This window comes from Cimex lectularius, unplaced genomic scaffold, assembly GCF_000648675.2.
Source record: "Cimex lectularius strain Harlan isolate CLEC.00 unplaced genomic scaffold, Clec_2.1 scaffold26, whole genome shotgun sequence".
Taxonomy (NCBI): Eukaryota; Metazoa; Arthropoda; class Insecta; order Hemiptera; family Cimicidae; genus Cimex; species Cimex lectularius.
In genome coordinates this window covers 388,515-401,357 of record NW_019392721.1, presented here as the reverse complement: position 1 = coordinate 401,357, position 12,843 = coordinate 388,515, and the positions used below count along the sequence as shown (strand labels likewise).

The 12,843-nt window shown below is 33.4% G+C and overlaps 1 protein-coding gene across 4 annotated transcripts in view; it reads left to right on the top strand.

Annotated features, from left to right (window-relative positions):
- The window catches only part of LOC106663991 (cGMP-dependent protein kinase, isozyme 1-like), an 85,918-nt gene that overhangs the window by 59,370 nt on the left and 13,705 nt on the right, over window positions 1-12,843 (top strand). For all 4 annotated transcript variants that reach the window (XM_014389287.2, XM_014389286.2, XM_014389285.2 and 1 more), the window contains exon 2: window positions 3,703-4,187. In XM_014389287.2, coding sequence (XP_014244773.1) covers window positions 3,726-4,187 — 462 coding nt within the window. In that variant the 5' untranslated portion in view covers window positions 3,703-3,725. The remainder of the gene's footprint in view (window positions 1-3,702; window positions 4,188-12,843) is intronic.

The window sequence follows — 12,843 nt, the reverse complement described above, 5'->3', positions numbered from 1 at the left end:
TAATTGGTCAAGCTGACCACGAAATTAGTGAATTTAATTATTTCTAAGCTTTTACCGATCGAGTGTAATAATTTTCATATTATACTGTTTGAAAAAATTGCAAGTCTTTTCGGATAAATCATTCATTGGCGGCGCGAAGTCAGGGTATAAGCAGGGTGAAGCTAGACGATGACTCCGAATGTATGACTTTTGCTAATAATAAAAACAACTTGCATCGTTTTATTTTGAATGACAAAAGATTTTATAATACAAAACAAATGTATTACTGTATAAATATAAAACCTTTTCAAGATTTTTCCAGCTCAAATGTAAGCAGAAAACTCCCTAACTCTAAACTCTATTTAACTAAAAAAAGCACGTTCGAAACCCTAACCCTACTTAAACTAACCTAGCCCGTTTATAACCCTAAACCTAACCTTAAACCTACTTAAACTAACCTAACCCTATCTCACAATTAATGTTTATGAGATTGTGTTAAACAAAAATCCATTTTTGGCTTCAGGAGTGTTTCTTTTCTAACGTTTTCTGAACGGATTTTGACTTTTTTGTCATACGAAGAAATCGAAAAATATTATAAATCTGAAAATGAAATATTACAATGGACTGAACAAAAAAGTAACTATAATTTTTTACAATTATTTTTTTTATTTTTTAAAGGTTTTTAAGTAACATAAAACTGTAAATATGGCAGTGTTTGAAAATAGAGCTTTTTGCTCAAAAATGGCCCATGTAAATTGTCTTTCTAGAATTAATAGTTTTTTGAAAGTTGAAACCCTGTGTACCTAGAAAGGGAAAGAGATATAAATTTAGATAGATGGATATTAAATAAACAGACAGAGAGCATGATATTGTTAGAAAGGAAATTATAAAACGAGTGCGAGCGAAAAACATAGATTGATCGATTGGAATAGTTAAAGTGGAGTGAATATATCAATTGGTCGATGAAAACGATGGTACTAAAAATAAATCTTTTCTTTGAGTGATAAACCATTACATCGACGACCAAATTAATCAAAATAACTAAAACGTAGAGGATATATTTCTTTGTCCTATAATATATTATTATGTAATCATAGTGTGAGTAGAACCATCTTTTTCAACCAAGAGATTGATCAATAGGTAAAGACAAAAATCAGAAAGACAACAAGAGAGAATGACATATAGAAAAAAGGAAAATGTAAATGTAGATAGATAGAAAAGTGTGTGGTGATTAGTGACCGTTAATCGATATTTATTTAGAAATCGTGAAATGCGGTCTGGTGTGATGTAGGTTTCAGATAAACATTTCCTTTATCGTGCCCACGTTTCGATCTTTATTTATATCTTCAGCGCCTGGGATTTACAAACATTATTTACATATTACAATTACATTTTGGATGTGGAAAAGTGAATTTATACAATGCAAAATATATTTTATATATTCAATCAAAGTATTTGTACACTTTTCCACATCCAAAATGTAATTGTAATATGTACACAATGTTTGTGAATCCCAGGCCCTGAAGATGATCTCAATAAAGATCGAAACGTTGGCACGATAATGAAAATGTTTTTCTGAAACCTACCTCACACCAGACCGCATCTCTCGATTTCTAAATAAAAATAGATAGAAAACGTGAGAAAGGTGTAGATAGATTAGAGAGAAACAAAGAAAAAAATAAAAGGAATGGAGAGAGAAAAAACTGAATTTCTTAAAATTTGAAAGAGAGAATGTAATATACAGGAAAAATAGTGGAGTGATATGTAGATTATATATATATATATATTGATATTAAGAAAAGAGTAAAACAGACTTGTGGATAGGAGAGAGAGAACCTGAGATTGTGTGCTAATTTTGAGCACGTAAAGATGCTAAATGAGAAATGGGTAATAAACCGTAAAAGAAGTCAAAAGTTGACAACTACTCTCCAGAACAAGGAAAATATCTATGAGAGACCGCAGTACAAATGCTTCGAGCATAACTGAAAACGGTATTGCTGAAATAGTTAAAAAGATAGTAAAAAATTAATGAATTAAGCAGGCCATATAATGCGTAGTGGTCAAATATATGCCAAAAGGATAAGCAAACTTACAGGAAGAGGGTGGAAAAGGAACAGGAGACGGATGAAATATATTCAAGAATTTAAGAAGCTAAGTTAATGATGGGTAGATAGACATCAACACCCAACTGTCGTATGTTCGAATCCCGCTCGTGACACTAGCTTTTTCATCTTGACAAAGACCTTACATAAAAAGAATAATTACTTGAAATAATTAATATGGTCTAATCAGACTACTAAACAAATATGGATAATTATAAGTAAAAACAACCCTGCCAAACTGTGGCAGGTTAAGAAAGACGTCGGTCCCTGGTTCACGGAAAATGGGTCAAAAAGGGAAAAGGTCATAGTGACAAGACTACGCATAGGTTATACAAGAATTACGCACGGGCACCTTCTAGCAGCAAAGCGACCGCATAGGTCCCCATTATGCAAGGATAGAGTAAAAGTGGAACACATTTTCAATTGTAGAAGGCGATATTTATAGGCAATATTTTGGAATACCATCAGACCTGTGCGTAGTCTTGGGGCACAAATCGCTGTACCGGTACATCAGGGCTATAGAGATTTTCAAATGTATATAGTTTATTTGTGTTTGTGCTGTGCTTGTATTGTGTGTGAAGTGTTAGTGTCGTGTTTGTGTGGTGTTTATGTTAATATATTAGGATGAATGTAATTTATTAGCGTGAAAGGAAGATGTTACTTACCCCGCTCCGAGGAATATCGAGTACTCTGGGGTGAGTGTGTGATGCCTGGAGAGCAAAGGTAATTTATTAGCGCGAATGTAATAGGTTCGGCCCCGCACCGAGGAATATCGAGTACTCTGGGGGAGTGAATATGACCAGACGATATGTTTGTGGCGATATATGTTATGTAGTGTATGTTGTGTATCTCTTCTTAAATTGACAACCTGAGGTACTAACAAGAAGCTAGCATTTTAAAATAACGACGTAATATACAAGTAAAAGCATAGAGTCAGTAACCAGATCGAGGTGCTCAAATGGCAGTAGTTCAATACAAAACACGCGAGAAGGACAGGAAAGAGAAGGAATAGACGCGGAGGGCCGGCGATGACCCNCTGGGAAGGTACAATAAGCCAGAAGGCTGCAGTGCCCGGGGAGTGCAAACCCCGCTTCCTAGTATCCTTTTCTACCATACCATACCATACCATACCATAGAGCAGCGGTTTATTGAGCCGAAGGTCTTGGGTTCGAATCCTGCTCTTGACACTAGCTTTTTCATCTCAATTTAATTAAAGCAAAAGGACGAAATACGCGATATTGATATGTTAATCAAAAATCTAATTAAAACAAATTTGACCTGTCCGTCTTTTTATTTTTATTTTTTATTGTTTTTATTTCTTTAGAAATTTACTTTTTTTTAGTTTTTTGGACAAAACTCAATCATTAAACGTTAAAAACGTGAACATTTGATAAATATATATACAAATCAAGTTATTTTACATGCGTGTGGAATTTTTTGCCTGTCAGTGTTTATTTGTATTAATCATTTGTATTAATTAAAACGTTCAGTCATCAGCATAAACCGATTTTTCAGAGTAAATATTATGGGAGTTCCATAAAAGTAAATAATTATATGTATGCAGATGTTGTCTTACTTTTAGAATATCTGATAAAATATAATTGTATTTGTATATTTTTAGGGTTGAATGAGGACGACAGTAAAATGGAGGGTAAATTAATAAGCAATATCGAAATGAACGGGAACGAGTACATGAAGGCGAACGGTAAGGACGACAGCGTCCGAAGCCTGGAGAGGAGGCTGAGCAAGCTCTGCTCCAGAGAGAAAAGGGTCAGCTTCAAGACTGACCAGGGCGAGGACACGCAGAAGCTGTTGGACAAGGGACGCTACGAGCAGGAGCTGCAGAAGCTCTACGGGGAGTTCGTTGAGAAGAGGGCGAAACGGGAAGTGGCAGGGACACCGGAGGAGGGGCCGAAGCGGGCCCACGTTTGTAACAGTTTGTTCGGCACCTGCGGCGCTGCGCCCGTCTCACTCAGCGACATCCTCGCTGACGACATGGGAAACGGCGCCCCTTCGAAACATTCCGAGATCCTCGCCCTCAAAAAGGAGCTGAGGAAGAAGGATCAGATGCTACTCTCACTCCAGAGGGAAATTCATAAACTCAGGGTGAGTCGTTTTCCCACTATTTTTTAAATTAAAATCAGTTTTACTAATAAATCCGTACAGTTCTCAAAATATAGACACCCTTAACCTTTGACCATATTACTTTAAAAAATATTATTTATTTTAATCAACGATAAATCATCGATAATAATTTAAAAAATTGAAAAAAGTTTCTATTTAAACATATATATTTTCCACATTTAATTTAGGGGGTGGTAACCGTTTTCCGGTTGAACATTTCATTTCTGACCATTTTATTTTTTTGGACTACTTTTACTCGATGGATTTCAATTTTGATACGTATTTCTTATTCAAAAGAGTCTGTACTCTTTGCTTAAGCATTAAAATTTTAAGTTTTACCTTATTTCACTCTTTTCTCAAGGATGTTTAATTGTTCGAAGAGAGACCAAAAAGTTGCAATTTTCCGGTACCGTGTCAAAATATATTTGGTAAATTTCATTTTTGAAAATATTGTTAAATTTAGGCACTATATAAAAATAATTTCTTCAATACTCAGTGGGATTTTAAATAAGGGACACAAATAATTGTTTTGAAGTGTGTGGTGATTAGTGACCGTTAATCGATATTTATTTAGAAATCGTCAGATGCGGTCTGGTGTGATGTAGGTTTCAGAAAACATTTTCTTTATCGTGCCAACGTTTCGATCTTTATCGAGATCATCTTCAGGGCTCAAAGTGTTTGTCTTTTGTGTAATTGGGCCATTCTTGCGTGTCGTGTGTGATTGGGCACTCTCAACACGACACGCAAGAATGGCACAATTACACAGAAGACAAACACTTTGAGCCCTGAAGATGGTCTCAATAAAGATCGAAACGTTGGCACGATAAAGAAAATGTTTTTCTGAAACCTAAATCACACCAGACCACATCTCACGATTTCTAAATAAATATTGTTTTGAAGGTTTGTAGAGGAGCGTATCTGACGCTAGATTATCTTAACAAGCTAGATTTTCCAGTCGAGTTGGTTTTTCAACAATCAGATTCGCAATGTTAAAAAAAAATAAATAAATAAAAAAGAATAAATAAATAAATATAAAAAATAAAACACTTCTGAATAAATAGTTAAAATTTAATGAACTATTAAAGAATACTTTTGTCTAATTACAAACAATTTTTATCCATCTATTATCTTTCCACATACATTCCAGTCGTTGCTATGCAATGATTTCAAGTTTTTCAACGCTAATTTGAATTTTTCAATTAATTAAGGTTTTTAGTTGAGATAAAAAAGTCAGTGTCACGAGCGGGATTCGAACCCACGACCTTCGGCTTGATACGCCGCTACTCTCCTACTTGAGCTATCGTGACCTCGATCCACTCGGGCACTAACTTCCATCTCAACCGCACCTATTGAGTTTTCCCTCCTTTTTGCCATTTTTCAAATGTCGTGTAATCTATTTGATTCTCGGCTACAAATGAAATGGCCACGGAGAGCTTTAGCGAAGGTCATTTTAACTTATTAAATTCACTAGTTTTCGTGGTCCACTTACCAATTAATATCTTTCAATTAATTAAGATTTTTAGTTGAAATTAAAAAGTCAGTGGCTAGATACGCCGCTGCTCTACCACTTGAGCTGTCGTGACCTCGATCCACTCGGACACTAACTTCCTATCTCAACCCCACCTTTTGAATTTTCCCTCCTTTTTGCCATTTTTCAATTCCTTTTTTACCTCAACTAAAAACCTTAATTGAAAGATATTAATTGATCAAGCGGACCACGAAAACTGGTGAATGTGTAGAGATTGTTTTTCAAAGAAACAGCTGACTATGAGTTTCTCGTATGTTAATTTCTGTGGCCGGATTCAAAATTGGATATGAAAAACGAAATTTTCGGGAAATCGCTTTTGAAGATTAATTTTCCCCCACAATCGATGGTTGATCAAATTTCCCACAAATGTGCTTTTCCGATTATCTTATATTCGGCCTAGCTTCCTGAGATGTTAAAAAAACTATAGAAAAGAAAGTACAAGATAGGCCAAAGTAGCAAAAACCATTTTTAGAAAACCCACCTAGGAATGAAGAATTATTTATTATTCCACTTTTTAACCCGATTTTGGCAATTGTTCTGTCAACTTTTCTGTCTAACTAAACCACTTGTCACTGGGAAATATACATACATCCACTACAAATGATCAAAACCGAACTATAAAAAGAAAATATTGAAATATGTATTGGTATAAATTTTGTATAATTAGAAAAACTCTATGTATTAAAAAAATATTAAACAGATATTGGTTACCTTCTGAACCAAGAGGGTAGCGACCCTTTTGAGTTACGAAAACTATATTGTTTATTTTTTATAATAAATGAAAATCTTATATAAACAGAATGAAACCTACCCCATGAGATTATGTGGTTCAGAATGCTTGATTTTTTTAAATTGAGAATTTGTGAACTTGTAACTTAGCCATTTCTTAAGCTGTTTGAAGACTCTCAAATATTTAGGCAGAAATCACCTTCCAAACTAAATTACCGTTAAAAATCAATACTCTTTTTCAAGAGCAATTTGCATGTATCATTTTAATGGTGTAACTTGGGCCTAAAATTAAAAAGTTGATCTCGACCGGAAAACCACTTATCGTGAAAAGTTGTGTTTTTCCACATTTCTGTATACTTCTCTTCACACCTATTCATTATATTGAAAGGAATTTTTTTCTCTCGTAAATCGATAATTATGGCTAGAACCTTTCTTTGAAAACTCAGTGAGGATTTTTATTATTCCACTTTTTAACTCGATTTTGACCATGTTTGACTTAATTTTTCTGACTAACTAAACCACTTGTCACCGCAACCAGAGATTTAATGATAAGCAAGTGATGACACATATACACTGAGAGGCAAAAAATGTGGCCACCTTGGAAAAAAATACCCCAATTAGAAAAATTGAAAATTGAAATTATGATTGAAATACTTCAAGATATCAACTACATAGCAACGACTGGAATACATTCCACATAGAAATTTTCTGTAATTAGGCAAGAGATTCTTTACTGGTTCATTAATTGTAACTATTTGGTTCAGAAGTGATTGACTTTTTTAAAAATTCAATCGGAAAATCTAGCTTGCTAACTATACAAACCTACAAAACGATTATTTGTAGATCCTTCTTTAAAATCCCAGTGAGGATTTAAGAAATGATTTTCGAGCCGAAGATCGTGGGTTCGAATCCCGCTCTTGACACTGACATTTTTATCTCAACTAAAAACCTTAAATAAATTAAAGATATTAATTGGTCAAGCGGGCTACGAAAATTAGTGAATTTAATAAGTTAAATAGGGGGGGCGTCGGTGGCCGCAAGGTTTAGTCTTTGACACGGCGCTCATCACTGTAAGGTAAAGGTCCCGGGTTCGAATCCAGCGGCCCTGCATTCGAACTCGACATACTTACAAATGGGCTTTTTTTCAAAAACACCGGTACCCGGAGGGTTTATATGACCTCTGCTGTTGCGAACCCTCGTAAAAAAAAAAAAAAAGTTAAATGAATTATATCTTCACTAAAGCTCTCCGTGGCCATTTCACTTGTCGCCGAGAATCAAATAGATTACACGACATTTGAAAAATGGCAAAAAGGAGGAAAAATTCAAAAGGTGGGGTTGGGGTGGGAAGTTAGTGTCCGAGTGGATCAAGGTCACGATAGCTCAAGTGGTTAGAGCAACGGAGTATCTAGCCGAAGGTGAGGTTCGAATCCCGCTCGTGACACTGACTTTTTTTTATGATGAGAGATAGTGAGATATAGAGATATCATTAATGTAAGCAGTCCATCGTGTCGTACTTTATCAAGTAAGGTTTTTTTTCTTTAAGGGAGGAGGCAATGTCAACGATGACTGTAGGCAAATCAATTCGACCTTAGTGCATTTCTGAATAAATTTCACAATTACTAGGTAATCAGATGACACTTCAGTGTTGATTTTTCCCTAGTCATGGCTTAATTTGAAAGAACGAGTTGGATACCTGATGAAAATAATATCCTGGCTTTTTAATAATCAATATTTTTCATGTGATCTGACTTAAAATACATTTCCGTTTTCAGCATGTATCACAATGGTTCGAAACGAGCCGTCTGCCCATTTAGAACGGTCTCACAGTGAATTGCTACCTTTCATGGAAGATCTGGTTTCCCTGGTTGCTCCACGTCGCGTTGTTGAAATAGGTCCACTTTATGTATTTAAGTGAAGATCAGTTGATCAAGCATACGGTTTAGATTGAAATGAGAAAACCTATAATCATTTTCAATATACTGCTACATTAATAACCATAAAAAAGCGAATAGTCATAAAATTTTCTTGCAGTTTTGATTTTTTTTTAATCCAAACCTTTGGTTCGTTCGTTATTCGCTTTCAAAAAAAAATATCGTTTTAATTACTTACTTTTTTAAGTTTGCAATACAAAAACAACCCCAGGCGGTAATTTTCACCTGCTTACGAAACAATACTGCCATAAAGACCGTCGTTCAAATGAATAGCATAGCCATTCCAAGCAATTAAGATTGCAAGCTCTTTTATTAATTTCGATTTCTAATTGCCCAATCGATCGTTTCACCCCTGGGTGGTAAATTTCAACCGTCCGTGCAAGATTATAAAATCTGTGTGAATAAACTCAAAATAAGGAGGGCCGGAAATAAAATAACATTTAATATCAGGATTATAGCATGAATATTATGCCACCCCTGGCCCGCTTAATTTAGCTGGTATGTTATATTTTACGTCCGACTGTTATATCGTGCCCTACACGATTAGGGAAAAGATTTGTAATCCTTGGAGTAATTTTTTTTTTTGATATCACTGGAATTAAATTTTTTATTTTATTTCGCTTTTAAGTTACGTAAAAATCTTAGCTTTTCAGTCCTGCAGAGGTAAAACATAAAAATAAGATCGAACTATGTACATGTTTGAAGAGAAAAAGTTTCTAAATTGGTTTACTTTTGTGTTTACACAGCCTTTCTATTAAAACTATAATTTTTTAGTATCAAAATAAATTGGTCGTAGCGGACCAAAATTCAACATAGCCTCAATGGAAATAAATTTTTAAACAATAGGTTGTCCAGAATAACAAGCTGTACTAAAAATTGACTTGATATATCCACTATGTTGTTTATTTTGCGTCAATTTTATTCTTCCTGTCTGGTGTATTTTTCTAATCCTTTTAGCGAGTTTTTTTGCATTAAACAAAAATAAAAAGAAGTAGAATTTTATTTAGGCCAAGCTTTATCAGATACGGCAGTTTCCATTTTGATAACCTCTATACCCTGGGTAATGACAGATATATCCGTAAGAATAGTTTTTTTCCCGGCTTGTTTTATTATTAAATAATCAATTTTTCTGGGTCATAATAATAAAAAATATGCTGTCTGATAATTCTTCATTGAGAGTAAATAAATTGATTACTTATTTTTATCATATGATGATTTATTAATTTTCCTTGTCACAATATTTATACTCGTGACTTATACTTTTGAAGCTCGTGATTTACTTCACAACGTGCGAAAACTAAAAAAAATTGTTATCTCTTAAAATGGCTTTTGTCACTTACATTGGCATAAAATCTAAACATTGCTAACATAACCTGAAACAAGAAATATTCTGCTTTTGTTTGAGTAAAATCCAGAGGAGTTATGATTTTTTTAAGAAACGTAATTGAAAAAACTAATGTAAATTTTTTGTTTGCTGTAAAAATTTGTTTTTGAACGTATTAAAGACTGCTTAAAACAAATCACAATTGTTTTACAAATAATTAGGTTTTCCTTCTTTTGGTTTTGGTACATTTTTATATATCTGATCTCGTTTAATACAAACTTGAATTTTCTTAACCTGGGTAGAAAATAAAAATCTACTGATATAATGATATACTTATATATATATATAGCATTTTTCAGTCAAATGAAACTTGTTACAACCAAATGAAACTTTTTCAATCAAATGAAACTTTTTTTTCAATAAAATGAAACCTTTTTTCAATCAAATGAAATTTTTTTTTCAATCAAATGAAACTTTTTTTCAACCAAATGAAACTTTTTTCAATCAAATGAAACATTTTTAAATCAAATGAAACATTTTTTCAGTCAAATGAAACTTTTTTCAACCAAATGAAACTTTTTTTCAACGAAATGAAGCCTAAAACCTAATGATAATAATTATGTAGATGAATAAATAAATGACGATATAGTAATAACAATAATTTGTATGATGATTGAATATTAATATTACAATAATTTACGATTCAATAAATTCAGTATACGAAGATTATATATAAAGGAAGATTATATAGCATTTTTCAACCAAATGAAACTTTTTTCCAATCAAATGAAACTTTTTTTCAACCAAATGAAACTTTTTTTTCAATCAAATGAAATTTTTGTTCCATCAAATGAAACCTAAAACCTAATGATAATAATTATGTAGATGAATAAATAAATGACATTATAGTAATAACAATAATTTTTATGATGATTGAANGGACTCAAAGTGTTTGTCTTCTGTGTAATTGTGCCATCCTTGCGTGTCGTGTTGAGAGTGCCAGTGAGATTTTGCCGTTTTATGTTTATATATGTTTGGTTTTGAAGGGGTGGGGAAGGAAGTCGGTATATAAAAGACAGTTTTATGTAAAGCGTCGGCTTCTTTGAAGTGAAAAGCAAGGATGGCACAATTACACAGAAGACAAACACTTTGAGTGAGTAGAAATACTTTGTAAACATTGTTTGTAAATCCCAGGCCCTGAAGATGATCCCAATAAAGATCGAAACGTTGGCACGATAAAGAAAATGTTTTTCTGAAACCTACATCACACCCGACCGCATCTCACAATATCTGAATAACTATTTCCTATTCATAATTATTATCATTAGGTTTTAGGTTTCATTTGATTGAAAAAAGGTTTCATTTGCTTGAAAAATGGTTTCATTTGATTGAAAAAGTTTCATTCGATTGAAAAAAGTTTCATTCGATTGAAAAAGTTTCATTTGGTTGAAAAAAAGGTTTCATTTGCTCACTCTTTGGGTCCTATGACCCAATGGTAAGAACATTCGGATAAATATCTAATATTTTTGGATCTATATCACTAAAAAATGTTTCACTGAAAGAGATTCCACATCCGAAGCATAACGAACATATAAAACATATTTTGAGTATTGCAAAATCAAAATGAAACCCTTATTTAAACAATAAATTCCATTGTTTTGACGTTTAAATAGAAACTAACAGAAATATTTATCTTGGTTGTGAAAGTTAACGATTTAAAAGTTCGGCCTTCAGGAGATAATTTTACTTTTTATTGCTTCCTTTGAATTATCTATTTACTTTATTTTCTTAACGATCTGTCTTTTTTTATTAATAAAAATTGATGACCATCGAATGATTTGACTACTTGTTCACAATTTGGTTGTATTCCATTGTACTTTCTTCGTGTGACAATTGTTCAACCGAATGTCTTTTCAATGGATATTTTTTTTTTTTTTATTTTTTTTTTAAATCGGGTTACTCAGACCGCTCTCTGGCTGCGGGAGTACCGCATGGCAGTGTGCTTGGACCTATCCTGTTTATCCTTTATATCGCGGATGTACCAAAGATAATTTCATGGTGTAAAAATTTCCTATCCTGTTATCTGTTTGAGGTTAGAATACTTTCGAGTGGATTCAAATCAACTCATCTATAACAACGTATCGAAGTCGAAAGAGAGCGAACATCCGCGGACCCCATTCATTGGATGGTATTCACTATGATTGAACCTCATGAGACTAAATGAGAAAAGGTCAAAAGAGCCCGAAGAAAATCAAAGCAATTGGAGTAATTGGTTTAAACAATTTACCGCGTAAATGGCCCGTAATTCGCACACGCTCCATTGAAAATCAATCGATGGTTATTTGCAAGAATTAGTCGCAATATTGTGACATAAACGTTAACTAAGTCATGAGACGTATAATCAATCTGTGAAAAGGTGTTTCCTCCTGGAATATTTCCCCCGGGGGTGAAGGACGAGCCAGGGAGTTATGAAGTTATAACCCGGTACGGTAAGGTCAGTAGGTGGAGTGTCAAATAGGCCGGATGACCCCGAGCCGATAACTTAATTACGAAGGCATTTCTTCAAATCTCACATCGACCCTTGATTCTTCATACACATATCACAATTTTACCCTTTTATTCAGGCCAACTTTGAAAAACAATTCAATTTTTTTATTAAGAAATAAAACTAAGGAATACATCCTGTTTTGATTGTTTCAATACGTTTTTGAAATTGTTATCCTATCGATATATATTTTATTCATTTATTTATTTTAGATGCTTCATACAAAATAGTACATGTAATAAATAAACAAGAATAAAATATAAATACAAGTAATTAATCTTTATACAGGGTATTGGCTGAGATAAAAAAAATCAGTGTCACGAGCGGGATTCGAACCCACGAAATTCGACTAAATACGGCGCTGCTTTACCACGTGAGCTCTCGTGACCTCGATCCACTCGGACACTAACTTCCCATCTCAACCCCACATTTTCAATTTTCCCTCCTTTTTGCCATTTTTCAAATGTCGTGTAATCTATTTGATTCTCGGGCTGCTTCCAAGAGAAAATAATTGGAAATAATTCCTAGAAGATAGAAAAATAAATTACAATGTCAATTAAAATTATATAAATTAGTATAAA